Raw genomic sequence first — 14,588 nt, 5'->3', positions numbered from 1 at the left:
GCTATTATTCCTTTGTTTTGTTTTGTCCTCTTCATTGTGTATCTTGTAATCTTCTAGCAGAAATAATTTGTGATCCTAGTTTTGAGTTGAACTGGAAATGTGCAAAAGTTGTAAAAAGGAGAGAGGCCTACTATCAGAAGAGAGCTCTTTGGCCTGGAAATCAGTGAGGTGTGTAATTAAAAAAACCCCAACAAACAACCCCCCACAAAATGTTGCCTAGAAAAGGTTTTGTAGACACAAAATGGGGAGAATCTTACCTGCATGTCTACATCGTTTGTGGACCTCAAGGTGTATGCCTGTAGCATTGAAGACTGAGTATGGCCTATATTATTAGGAAAAGTACTTACTGTAAGAAAACAAGTAGGCATGAAAGAGAAATGCAAGAACTAAAATTATCATAGGTCTATCTAGCCTTTACTAGATTACAGAGTGGCTGGTAGAAGATGTGTAGAGACAATTGTAATAACAGAGTCTGTGCAGAGCAATCATCCTTCTACTAATCTTACCTTCCTGACTTCTGGCATTCAGTAGGTAAGGAAAGTATATGGGGAGGAGAGTCTTTATAAATAGGTGACTGCTAATGTTACCTCCTTGGTGCTTGTAATGAGATGCAGAGAGGCTATCTGAGGCTCCTTCCTTTCTCTCTTTCTTTCTTTCCTTTGCTTTTTCTTCTCTAGTTGCAATCCATGTTCTCAATGAGTGCACTAAAACCATAATCTCTTGAACAGGGACAGAAATAATAAGCCATCTGTATCTGAATGTGCCTTGTATGTGCAGTATTCTAGAGAGATTAGATTCCAGAATAATTTTTTTTAAAGCACACTGTAATTTCTTTAGTTGTTCAATAGTCCTAAACATTTCTGAGTTTGAATTGACTACCCCTTCTAACGTGCACACGTTACAAAGGAAGGCAGTTACATGGCAAGCTGTTCTCCTAGTCTGTGAAGTTTAAGATGCTAAAGTAGCAGAATCATAGAATGGTTAGGATTGGAAGGGACCTTAAAGATCACCTAGTTCCAACCCCACTGCCAGGAGCAGGGACACCCCCCACTAGACAAGGTTGCTCAAAGCCTCATCCAACCTGGCCTTAAACACTTCCAGGAGGGGGCCATCCACAACTTCTCTGGGCAACCTGTTTCAGTGTCTGACCACCCTCACAGTAAAGAATTTCTTCCTAATATCTAATCCAAATCTACCCTCTTCCAGTTTATAACCATTACCCCTCATTCTATCCCTATGTGTCCTTGAAAAAAATCCCTCCCCCACCTTCCTGTAGGCCCCCTTCAGGTACTGGAAGGCCACTATAAGGTCTCCCTGGAGCCTTCTCTTCTCCAGGCTGAACAGCCTCAACTCTCTCAGCCTGTCCTCATAGGAGAGGTGCTCCAGCCCTCTGATCATCCTTGTGGCTCTCCTCTGGGCTCAATCCAGTAGGTCCGTGTCCTTCTTATGTTGGTGGCCCTAGAACTGGATGTGACAGAAGTAAATCAAGTTTTGTTTTTGTTTTTTTTTTAAGAATTCCTCTTTGTGCTAAATATGATCAGGAAAATGGGGAAAATGTATTGGAATGATGGTGCTGTTTTTCCTTGGGCTTAAAGATGTGTTCTTTGCAGGTCCAATCAGACACAGCTCAGAACTACACCATTTATTATTCTGCAAGTGGACCAGGAATTGATCAAGATCCAAAGGGTTTGTTTTACATAGAAAGAGAAACTGGAAATATCTTTGCTACTCGTGCAGTAGACCGTGAACAATATCCAAGTTTTCAGGTACAGGTCTAAATTATTTAAATATATTTAATTTTTTTTTTTTTTTTCTGTCATGCATATATTTGAAAGTTGAGTTACAGGGGAAACTGGGAGCAGACAAGATTTGGAATCAGTTGTCTGTTCTGCGAAATATCTTTGGTGTTGTAGGGCTGAAATCAGTGATAAAGAAAGAAATAGCTGGTCATCTCGATCTTGAGAGTGGTTTTGCTTTTTCTGCATAGACTCTAATTACAGCATAAATGCAGTGAGCTGTTGGATTTGTGTCCCTTTTGGGAAGAGTTTGAAGTTATTCCACAGTTTTTCAGGGAAGGTTGAAAAGATCTGCATAAAACCAAAATAATGAGAAACTCTAAACAGCTGTGTGTTTTTGAGCCTCTCTTTCTCCAGCTATTCAGCTGTGGTATTTTGTTAACAAGGTACACTGCTCTCTCTACTGGCTGAGAAGTGTAAGAAAGCAGTTAGTAGAAAACAGCTTCTGAATAGGTATTTTGTAGTACCTATTACTGCATTTTATTATATTGTGTTATAATGGGCAAATAATTTTGCTGTTGTTCTTGATTTTGTTCTAAATAAAAATATTTACATCTAAATTTTTGATAAGACTGAAATTGTCTCATAGACATCTGGAAAAACTGTGATCAAGAGACCTGACAGAATTGAGGGGGTGGGAAAAGAAAGTGATTCAGATACTTGTAGTGTGAGGAACGGAAAAGGAAAAGATTGGAAAGCATTTAAATGTTTTGTGTTGCCATTGTTGTAAGGTATCAGCCACTTCCCTTTCCATGTGGCGGAAAAGCCTGGTCTTGAGAAGGGTATGTTTGGGACACTGTATTTCATTTTGTTGACTCCTCCACTGAACTAAAAGTATAATACTACTTCATGTTGCTTAAGCATGAAGTGAATGACTGGATTTATGTCTTACAGATCATTTGCTTTGCAACCACTCCAGATGGTTATTCACCAGAGGTACCGCTTGTGCATACAATCAGGATAGAGGATGATAATGATAATGCTCCATATTTTACTCAGGACGTTTTTGAGTTTTCTGTCCCTGAAAATTCCAAACCTGGTAAGAATTGTTTTAAACTAGTGAACTCAGTTTCTACTACTCAGCTCAGTTACATACCAGTATGACTAGGTGTAATTGTGCCTTTTAATCAATTTCACTGGGATTTCCTAAGGAGTATTTCTTTACAGCAAGGCTGAATTTGTGAAGATCAGCTCAAGGTTTCTTAATGATAAGAAATTTAAAAATGTCATCTCAATCATAGTGGAAAGTATTGTTTAAAAAATAAATTTTTAAAAACTGAAATGATTGTGTTCCTAAAATGGTGTATGAACTTCAGAACAGTATTCTTTTCATTTTATCCAAAATCACCCCTTTCCATAAAATGTTTTAATTTGCAGAACAGCAGTTTTTTAACAGATTAGTTTCCTAAACAACTAAATCAGTGTTATTCGAAGGTATAAAATGCCTTTGAGTAAACTTACAGTGTTTGTCTGAGCTGATGAACTAAGGTAGAACTTTTCTTGGGGAGGACAGGGGGTGAGAAAGTCTTGCTTCTGCCTGTACCTGTAAAAGCAGGGATTTGCCTGTTGCTGACTTCATGTATCTGTGTAACAGAGAACAAAAGTAGGGAGAAGGGTGGACCCCAGAGAATAAGGAATGCAGAAGCCGTGGTTTGTCATTCCTTGCTCATCCCCTAGGCTAGGGGTGTGGAGTTGGGAAAGTCTAACTTGCTTTGCAAAAAAAGGAAGCAAGGTGTCTTCTTATTCACCCCAAAACGCCAGTTACATTTTGTTCTCTGAGCTGATCGGCTTCGTACTTGGTGGGTTACTGATGTAAAGCAAAGTTCCAAAACCACTCGAGCTATAGGGATGAAGTACAGCAGCGCTCCCCACAAGGCAGTACTGCAGTTGGAGACATGTCAGAAAGTACTGAACCTCCCCTACATCTCCCCTGGCAACTCCTCTTCAGCTGTGTTTGGGATGCCCAATTAGAAATGACTGTCAAAAACACTAACTGAAAGCTAAACTTTCTATATTTATTTTGGTTATTCTTTCTGATAGCTGCAACAATTCCTACTTTGTCTAAGAAGGAAAAAAAAATAGCCAGAGGATTAAAATAGACAATTTTACACTATTATTGTATGTTTACTACTATTTACTGTGTTTTTAATGTTATTTTCATTTAGAGCTAAATGACCAAATAGCTATTTTCATATATCTCAAATAGAAATACATGTTTAAATAATTTTTGATTATTTACAGATTTTTCTGGAACTAAATATTGCTGTGTTGTGTTCACAGGTGTAGTTGTTGGAAGAGTGATTGCAGAGGACAGAGATGAGCCTTATACCCTGCATACTACGTTGAAATACCGCATTGTGTCACAAAATCCACCAGTAACACCAGCATTTTCTTTACATGGTGACACAGGTGTCATTGCTGTATTATTACCACAGCTGGACAGAGAGGTGATCTTTCCTGAAGCATTTTAGCTGTCATCTACTTCACACAGATAGCTTCTTAACTCTGAATTGCTGGCACAGGGATCACCAGATAAATGATTTCTGTTACCCGTTTTTTTTTCCTTCTCTAAGGAGCTTCCAGAGCTTCCCAGAGACTTGTTATTGGTCCAAAGAGTTTCTGCGTAGATCTATCGTATTCTAGCTAATCTTGTCAGGGGACCTCCTACTGCTCTCCTATTTGACATATAGATCAAAAATTCTGTGGATTTTTATTCTTTCTCTGCTCATGAATCCCATGAGCCACTGTTTCCTCCTAATCAAGCTCCATTTGCGGTGCTTCTTGCTTCTTTATGGGGAAGATGAACCAGTTTTTCTGGAAGTAGTCAGTCATCCTATACTAAACAGAAATATCTCCAATATCTGAAACCTATGCAGTAATACAACATTTCCTAAAATTAAAGTGCAAACCAGTTATTCTTATCAGCTAGCTTTAAAGTAAATGAGATACAGGAAGTTTTAGGGGGTTTTTTTGTTTGTTGTCTTTTTTTTTTAATAAAGTGCCATATGACGGATTGTTTATGCTAGAAAAACTGACAGGCATATATAATTGAAAATAATGTTTCTATCATAAGGTAGTCATTCTATAAATAAACACTACTATGGGTACATACTTTTTGAGGATAAAAAAGGTCATATTGTGGCATACTTAATGTTGCTTCATCACTGAAAAGCCCCATTAGCAGTGTGTTGCGAAATAGTGCTCTTGCAGGTACACTGCTCAACTTTCTTAGCAAGAGAAAAATGCAGTGACTGCGAGCATCACCATGACCACTAAGGAAACAATCATAGTGACTACCAAGGGAAGGAAACTTGAAAAAGGAGTCCACTGTGTGTCTTTAAAAGATAAACTTACAAAGTGGAACAGGAGATTTCTTTCCTCCACTTGACAAGCCTAATGCTACTTCTAGGCATTTGGAGCTGGAGTTACTGCGTTGATATACGGACTCCCTCATTTTGTGTCCAATCCTGTCCCCCCGTCCCCCTTCCCTGGGTTGTTTAGGTTTTAATAAGGCTGAAAAATAATAATTAAAAAAAGCCTTCTACTTTTGTGAGTCATGTCAGGGATATACTTGGTCTGCTTATCAGTGATACCCTTGGAAGTGATAAGGGCACTGACTCCTTTCATGCCAAACTCTGTCAAATGGCAGGCCTTGCCTTGTCATGTGTAGCCCAAACAAAGGCTGATGGCAGCACCGTTTCTGGTCATCCTCACAGAAATGAGACATGCACTGAAACACTTTACCAGCTGGAAATATAACGGAACACTCTCCCACTCCAAAGGGGAGACATAGAAGCAGATGGAAGTGCATCACTTGTATCTTCCAAAAGTTCAGGTATTGGAAAATAATGCTGACATTGTGAGAAACTTTATTTGTTACAGGATACAGCATCCATATTACTAACAAATGCTGAACTCATTGCTGCCTAGCCACTGAAAAATACTTTACTTGTTTACCTTTTGGAGCTATAGGGAAAAAGCCCTAAAGATAATTGTCTATTTTTGTAGGGGAGCACTGAATTTAAAGCAGAGTTGAGGAACGGAAGTAAAATATTTAGTTCTGCTCTTGTGTGTAACTATATAATTAAAAAATAGTATTTCAAACTTCTGTATGCTTTTATTCATCTTTTCAGCTGGTACCCAGTTACACTTTGCTAATTGAAGTGAGAGATATGGCAGGTCAGCCTTTTGGTTTGTGCACTACAGGAACAGCTGTAATTAGAATTGAAGATACGAATGACAATGCACCATCCTTTAAACAGTTACAAGTAAGTCTTCATAAATGAAATGTCTGTAAAAAGGTAAAAGAAATGAAGGCTATTTTTATCCTCTTTCTATTTTCCTGATGGACAGTCCCTCAAATATGAAGCCTAATGCCCTGAGACAGTTAATGCCAATACTGACATTTGAGAATACCCTGTTGGTTGTGGTGCTGTTTGGTAATTAGAGCTATTAGTATAATAGTTGTTTTGAGTCATTTGCCTTATGTTAATTGGGAAAAAGCTGACATATCTAATTCGTTCTCTTTTACTGCAATGCATAGTCTTAGAAATCCCATAATTTAACCATTTTGAGGGAGGGGACGGATTCACTCCTAAGCATTGTCATGACCTCGTTATCATTTGGTCAGCTTTTGGCTACTTGCAAATGAAAACGTTACGTGTCAGTGAAGGAGATGCAAGGATGTTCACCAAGATTTTTCTATGCTTTTCCAACTTTTTTTTTTTTTTCTTCTACAGTAGTATTATTTAAACCACTTCTTGTTCACCAGTACCTATAACTCAGACTTGAGTCTTTGCTTATTGCAGCCATCTGAATTATTCAGGTCAGAGAGTAGTGTCTCAATAACCATGTGTACAGCTCAAATACCACAGGAGATTTTGTAATACCAAATTTATGAAAAATAATTCATTATCCATGAGGAGTACGCATACTTTATCCTTTCCACTCACTACTGTAGAATATAATCAGTAATATTAATTCAGAATCACTCTTATCTGTGCTACTTGAGCTTGTACAGAATAACAGCTCTTTAAAAAGATAAATAAGAAAAATCCTTTCATCCTTTGCCAGCCAAGTAGAGATGTATTTGACCCTTTTTGGCTTTTCTTCAAGTTCTTGTGGTTTGTTTAAATACATTTTTTTTAATTTACCCCAATGCCTTTTCTAATGCTCAACTTGATCATGTTGTATGCAAATTAGCATCTATAGTTGATGTAATTGAGGGGAACTGTGCTGATTAACCTTTCCTGAAAGGAGAATTCCAGACTTAATTATGTCAATGATAGTTTGAGTGTATGAAGAAGCTGAGATATCAACTGTTGGCAGGAAAGGTTTACTGTTTCACTTAGGGTGCAAGGGAGGAGTGGGAGAAATATGCTGATACATGAAAACAAAATAAATCATTATAGCAGCTTGGTAAATTAACCCCTTGAGTTTGAGTAGTCTTATTTAAATACAGTGTTCTTCAGTCCTGCATTGTGGAACAGTATTCCCTGCTTTAAATTGATTTTTTTTTTTTTTGATACGCCAAGTATGAAACACGAGTGGAGGAAAACAGGGTGAATGTAGAAATACTGAGAATCTCTGTTGTTGATCTTGATGAACCTGGCTCGCCTGGCTCAGGAGCAGTGTATGAAATTATAAAAGGAAATGATGATCGATCCTTTGAAATTACGACAGACAAAAACACAAATGAAGGAGTACTGTGTGTTGTTAAGGTAAGTAGAAATGGAGCTGCTAGAGGAAAATCTGTGTGTCTTCAGGTGTTGCTTTTAAAACCCAGTAACCTAGAACTCATTTTTATTCAAAGAATATCTGTAACTATCAGGCAAATTGTGCTTTCTTGCCAATCTGAAGTCTCTTCTAGAGCAGATTGCATAATGCACTGCAAATGAGACTCGTGTGTGGTACATAATCTACAAATCTTCCAGACTACTCCTCAGTTTTGTGTGTGCAGGATTCAAGGAATTCCCTTTGGTTTGTCATTCCAGAAGAGCTTGGTGCTTTTGCCAGGTTTCACAGTTGGAGTTGTTTAGATTGTGGAATGTAACTGAGGAATACTTCATGGCTGGGTTTCTAACAGAAATGAGAGTGTGTCAAAGGAGGGGAGGGATGAGCACCTCCTCCAGTCTTGAATATTCTCTCTGGGAGTTGATTAAACTTACTAGCTCAGCATAAAAATTTCCAGGTTTTATTTTGCAGCATAGTGACTTCAGATTTGCTTTTCTGGGTCTGCATACACATAAGACAGTGTGTTAGTTTGGTTACTTGTCATACCCAGTACTTTACAGATTTGAGGTGGAAGGACCACCTTACTCTACTTCAGCATGTCCCTTTAACTCTTCGTGCCTCTTTTTCATTGTCTGTTAAAACTGCAATAAGAAGTAACCTCTAAGGAGCAGAGAAGATTAATATTAAAATTTTAAGATGTAAATCATAAGGGTAGAGATGCCAGTTAAATTTGTTTTTTTTTTAATTTATTATGTTTTTTGTTGCTTGCAATCATTAGAACTTTTTCTAAAGCTATGTCCCTGGTATACTAACCTAGTTGAAATTTCTTATATTTAGTGTAATACTATAGTAGACTCGAGAGTATTATGACTTTAGGATATAAATAGCTCTATTAAAGGCGTACAATGACCTTGGAGACAGTGTCTGAAGAATAAATGGTATATACTTACTGATCAGCCCCACAAGTTTCGACATATTTGCAATGGGTGAAGTCTTACTAGGAACTAAAGATAAGTGCTAGCAAGAAGTGTGATTGACTTGTGCTGGAAAGGGAATATATGTAACCTAAAATAATGGCTAACTAGAGATATGAGGAGAAAATCTCCCATTACATTTAAGTCTTTCCTCAGTTTTATTAGTTAATTAGTAAGTTTTATCAGTTAATTAGTAATATTCTGATAGTAGTTGACTATCAAAGTATTCATCTAAAATTTTACAGTGGTGCAGCTTACCTCGTTAGGGGTAGTTCCTCAGGTTCTTTTCTTTGACTAGCTTAGAAGTTAACTTTTTTTTTTTTTTTTAATTACTTTACTATTTCTCAAGCTGGGTGTTCCAGAAGGATATCTGACTTCTTTTGTAAATATATATGGTAATTAGGCAGTGAAAACAATACCAAGATTTGTATTGGTTTGAAGGAAAAAAACCCAACATCCTACCTTTGTTTCAGGGACTGGACTATGAAAGTGCCAAGCAAAGGATCCTCGTGATTGCAGTCAACAATGAGGCACCCTACATGCTGGCACCACATTCGCAACAACTTTCCCAGAGCACCAGCTCTGTGACAGTGAATGTCCTGGATGTGGATGAGGGGCCAGTGTTTAAACCCTGTCTCTTACGCATAGACGTTAAAGAATGCGAGGACATTGGGGCGAGTATTGGGAGATACCTAGCAGAAGATCCAGAAACTGGAAACAGTGAAGGCATATGGTATGAAACAATTTATCTACAAGGTTATTTGGAGTACAGCATGGGTGGGGTAAGGGAAGCAGGAAATAGTTGTTGATGCTATATGTGTGTGTGTGCACACACCTGTGAGTGTATATGAATACACGTATCTGTATGTACGTGTATGTATGTACATAAAGATGTGTGCGTATGTATGTTTGAGATCTTTAAACAAACAAATTATTCTTGACAGCTACCGGATACCACCTGGCCAATGTAATTGGATCAGTATAGATGAAAAATCGGGTGAAGTCAGAACCATTAAAGTCTTGGACCGAGATGTAGGAGAAATGAGACGAGGTCAATGCAATATCACAGTCCTCGCAATAGACAGAAGTGAGTACTAAATGTTGTCTGTATTCTTTGTGGTCTATACTAGATGTTTATTTGCAAATTCAGCTATACTGGTTAAGACCAGAGGCCCACCTACTCCGTTGTCTTGTCTTTGGGATAGCTCCATCAAATGCTTTGGGAATATTATACAGTGGAGAAAGCGTTTAAGAAATCAGGGCAAATTCTCAGTGTTTTAAAAAGTTACCTGCTCCAATTTAAAAACCTTAGTTAAGTTTAAATTGAGAGATTTTTTCTGTGGATTGTATTCCTTTTATTTTCTGACTATTTTTTTTTAAGTTATAGCCCCTGGCAGCTGTCGAGTTGACAACAGAGAAAGTAGAGAGAGAGAACTTCTCGAAAAAAAGTTGTTGACCTTGCAACTCTTACTGTTTCCTCCTCTGTTTGAGTTTTTGGTGTCTTGCTTTCGGAAACTCTTAATTTAAAAGGACCTCTAAGAATATCTGTATTCATTGCTGTATGTTGTTGCGCTGTTTTCTCAGTCATCTAGGTTCTGTAACAGCGTTCACACTGTGTGTTGCTCCGATGTTGAGCTCTTACAAATTACTCTGATTGTAAAGGAAGGGTTGTACTCTCAGATTCTCATTATAAAACAGGTTTTGCTTCTGATTTAATTTGAGTGATCATTTGTTCTTTCTGATTAATTTGGGTATATGCATTTATTGTAAGAAAAGACATAATTTTGTCTCAGCATCATCTAGGCAAGAAGATTAAATCCAACTTTCACTTCCCAAATGCTAAATGTGGCAAATGGATTATCAAAGAAAAAGTTAGGCATATAGGTCACACTTTTAATTCTAAAATATGTATCTTACATTAAAAAGGAAAAAAAAAAAAAAAGACTGCCTTTATAAATCCAGTGGCAGGATTTAGTTTGAGCCCTTATGCGCTTAAACATCAGTGGAAGTAAAGAGCAGACCTTTGGAAGTTGCTTTACAGCTAAAAATTGTAACTCTGTCCAAAGATTGCTTATTAAAATTAAAATTAAATAATATTAATTTAAATTGTTTGGAACTTCTTTTGCATATAACATAAATATGATTATATGCATCTACAATCAGGTAACTCTAGAGAAAGTTTTAAAAAGTAGACTTGATGTAATTTCACTGGAATGCATATACAAGCATTGACCATTCCTGTGTTGGAAAAAATGTAATTAGGACAAGGAGTCTACATTCTTGCATGTAGACTTTGGTGACATACTATGTGTCACTGCTGAGTCCTGCTACCACATGGTGACATGGAGGGAAGAGGACAGAAAGAGGGGAAAGTGTAATTTATTTTCTCCTTCCAGAAGTAAAAAGCTGGAGACCTTAACTTTCTGCTTTTGACTCTCAGTTTGGCTTAGTGTCCTTTACCCCCGATTTATGGGCTTTTTCTCCTCTACTGTAACTCCTGTTAGAACAGTATCTGTCCCCACACAGATACACACACTCAACAAAATACATTGTCTACACATGCAGATTATGGAGCTTTGGGAGTTGTTGATCCATTCTACAACCAGCCAAGCAAAGAGAAGCAGTCAAGAGAGAGCTGTGAGAAGTCCACCTCTCTTTTTGGCTAAATCAGCAGCTACTTTCTACCTTACTTCTAAACTTGGATATTGCAGATGATGATATTTCATTGTGGAAGTTTGGACTAGAAATAAATATGTGAATGTTAAAAGTTACGTGCTAAAAGTACTTATTTTTACCTCATAGATGGCAAAACAGGCACTGGAACAATTCAGGTTGTCATCCAGCCTGGGAACAAGAATTACCCACGAATCACTAAAACCGAATACATAATGTGCAGAGACAGAAAACCGATCTGCCTTACTGCACAGGATGGTGATGAGTCTCCTTACAGCACACCCTTTGTGTATCGCATAACTGACCGTAGCTTGGCTTCCTTGTGGAAGATAACACGACACAATGGTATGTTAAGACTTCTTCACTCCTCACAGCTGTAGGCTGCCAGAGGAGGCTTTGCTGCCTCTCCCTTGGGTGGACTGTAAGAACAGATTGGTTGAATGTGAGTTTGGAATTGGTGTAGTCAGTGGGGCTAACAAGGTAGCCCTGATGATTTCTAGCAGTTCCCCGGTTTTATTTGCTGTACAGGAGGTCACGAGTATGCCAGAAATAAAGGGAAACAGGTAAAGTATTCTTTATCTTAACTGTCCTGGGTTTGAAACAGTTTGCAGAACTTATGAAGGTGGAAGTGCTGACATCACAAAAGCAAGGAGAAGAATATTATATTCTGCCTCTCAAAGAGTAATGAAGAATCAGTTCCCAGCATCCTGGGGTCAGCAGTCAGCTGCTGTCTGAAATTATGATCTAAAAAGATCAGGTGGGAGAACAAAACCAATGTAATGCATTGCATCAACAGCTCTGGAAAAGGAAGTATGCATTCATAATTCATAAGGGATTTAAGAACGAAATGACCAATACTCCAAAGAAAAATACAGCTTTTTTTAGGCTCCTGTTATGATGGAGAACTGTAAGGCTGAAACTTTACCTAAATTTATCAGAGGCTTACAAAAAAAATCCTGACAATTTTTTTCTTAGTACTGCTCAGTTAGCATGTTTTTTGTAAAGCTGAGCTGGGTGAAATAAAACATTACTATATCCCTTAATATATTTCTGTTTAGTTTTTCTGATTTTGATAGAAGTGGGTAAACAGTTTATTACCAAAGAAATCACTGTTTCCTAAAATTTGCTAATATAAAAAGTTATAGCTGATACTGGTTTCCTGGTGGGTGCTAGATGATGGCAACAAGGGCAGCACACATACATTTGCTACTCTGTTGTCATGAATTAGCTGGAAAAGGATCCGATTCTGAAGTGTTCCATCAAAGATTTGTATTAGGCAAACTGAAAAAACATTTTTACATGGTACATGTAATTTCATACATCTATGTCTATCTTGTACATATTTTTTACAAATAATTTCTTTCACTTTTTAAAACACATTGTCGCTAATCATTGCCACTGAGCAGGGCAGCAGACTAAATGGATTTTACTTCCCACTGGCTATAACTGTTCACACTGAATACAACAATAGAGCTAAAGAGTGGAAGAGGTATAAATTAAGTTTATGATTAATTATTCAAATCACTCTAACAGAATTCCTTTTAATAAATGTCAGTTCAGTTAATGGTGTTTTCTAATAAGCCCAAATAGTGTAATTTACTATAATGAACTGAATCAATTTTGGAGTTTCAAATCATGTTATCCACAGGCCATATAAGGTTACTTTTCTAACATTTAAAAGGTGCTGAAAGTATAAATCCTTCCAAGATACAGTTTTGTGTCAACACATTTAAGCTAGCTTTAAACTAGCTAATGTAAATCTCATAGCAGTATAGCTGTAACAGAAGGGAAGATTATGATTAGGGTCGCATCTGTGACAACAGAGTTTCAGGTATTGTTGACGTCAAATCTGGTTTTGTCTTTTTTTACAGATAATTCTGTGTATCTTTCACCAAAGGCTGATACTCCATTTGGAACATACACTATTCCTGTAAGTGTGACTGATAATGGAGGAAAGGTAGGAGAGAACTACGTAAGAGTTAACCTCTGTGATTGCGTTACTCCAACCGAATGCAATACCAAGTCCCGTGAAGTTTCTGAGGGAAATGTTACTCTTGGTGTATGGGCCATCCTTGCAATGATCTTGGGATCACTCTTATTGCTGCGTAAGTATGCTTTTTTTTTTTTTTTTAACATGAAGCACAAAACACTTCATTTTAAAATTGGATAAGAGACCCTGATTTGAACTTGATTCAAACATTTCTTTTTTTTATTACTGCAGTTGTATAGCCCTTATCACTGACTTAATGTACCTGCTCTATTTGTATTGGTATCACAGGCACCTTGCTCTCATCTTGTCCTGTAGTTACTGTGTGTGGATTTTTGTTTATTCTTTTAAGTACATTTTATGTAAGATGTGTGTATTCATGTTAACAAGGTGAAAAAAGCTGCATTCAGTGCCTGAACTGAAAGAGGATGGGATTTGTAGTGCTTAGCAGATCTTGTCTTGAGGTGAATATAGTGAAGTTTGTTAGTGAGTTTACTGCTGGTTTTGGGATGGTTGGTCAGAATGCTGAAAATTCTGTTGGTCAGAATGCTGAAATCAGTTTCCAGGAGATTTTTGTGACCTTTTTTATGTCATGGATTAAAACATGGAGTATCTGAGACACTGGATTTCACAAGGGATTTTGCAAGAGCAGCAATAATGTTGAATGACAGGCTGGATACTTCCACAACAGACTAAACCCTTGAATTCACGTTGTGTTACTGCAGTTGCCCAAGATTCTTAGCAGGTTAATACTGCTGTTAACCAGTGAGGCAGTGACAGTGATATGCAGTAGCAAAGACAGGTCATTTTTTTACCAGAATCAGACATTGTCTGACTACTAGTATCTTTAAAAATCTCCAGAGGACATGGCACAGTACCAAATACTTCAGGGTACTTTTTTTTTTATTGTTGTTTGTTTTTTTTGTTAATGATCAACCTGTCTTGCTCCTGTTGAGTCTCAGCTAGCTGTTCTTACTCAGGTAGAGAGAACACTGGGACCTGCACATGTTTTGAAGGTTAGATGGATGCATGTTTTATCTAAACAGGGCAGGTACCCAAATTAGTGATACAGCTTGGAGTTGGAACTTTCAGATGTGGGGACATGGAGTAGGGGGACTGTGGGAAATGTCAGCTAGCTTTTTGTCCCTACCTGTTGACTGCATCCCTCTCAGATAGACCTTTCATTTTATTGTGGCTGGGTTTTACCCTGTGTATCTTCTACTCAGTGCTGTCATGGGTGTCTTCTTTCTATCTGTCAGCATCAGGAGGTGGAACCACTGACGCAGATCTGTCTGACAGCTGATATCTGCAAAAGCTAAATGAGCTTAAAAGTGGCTCTTGGCCAATTTCCACATTAGTTTATGTGTTCAGAGATGAGTTTGCTCAGTGTGCAGTTAGGCAGGACTCTTCTGTTCCTCATGGACT

General features: G+C 37.7%; 1 protein-coding gene across 1 annotated transcript in view; it reads left to right on the top strand.

The window, feature by feature from the left end:
- Positions 1-14,588, top strand: part of LOC104527166 (desmocollin-2) — a 23,654-nt gene that overhangs the window by 5,798 nt on the left and 3,268 nt on the right. Inside the window, exons 5-13 of the mRNA XM_029085655.1 lie at positions 1,611-1,766; positions 2,691-2,835; positions 4,077-4,243; positions 5,930-6,064; positions 7,331-7,516; positions 8,977-9,236; positions 9,448-9,590; positions 11,306-11,521; positions 13,048-13,281. Of these exons, the coding sequence (XP_028941488.1) occupies positions 1,611-1,766; positions 2,691-2,835; positions 4,077-4,243; positions 5,930-6,064; positions 7,331-7,516; positions 8,977-9,236; positions 9,448-9,590; positions 11,306-11,521; positions 13,048-13,281 (1,642 nt within the window). The remainder of the gene's footprint in view (positions 1-1,610; positions 1,767-2,690; positions 2,836-4,076; positions 4,244-5,929; positions 6,065-7,330; positions 7,517-8,976; positions 9,237-9,447; positions 9,591-11,305; positions 11,522-13,047; positions 13,282-14,588) is intronic.

The sequence above is a fragment of the Antrostomus carolinensis genome, unplaced genomic scaffold (assembly GCF_000700745.2).
Source record: "Antrostomus carolinensis isolate BGI_N321 unplaced genomic scaffold, ASM70074v2 scaffold16026, whole genome shotgun sequence".
In the NCBI taxonomy this organism is placed as follows: domain Eukaryota; kingdom Metazoa; phylum Chordata; class Aves; order Caprimulgiformes; family Caprimulgidae; genus Antrostomus; species Antrostomus carolinensis.
The sequence above is the reverse complement of the archived record's forward strand: the minus strand, read 5'-3'. Positions and strand labels throughout refer to the sequence as shown.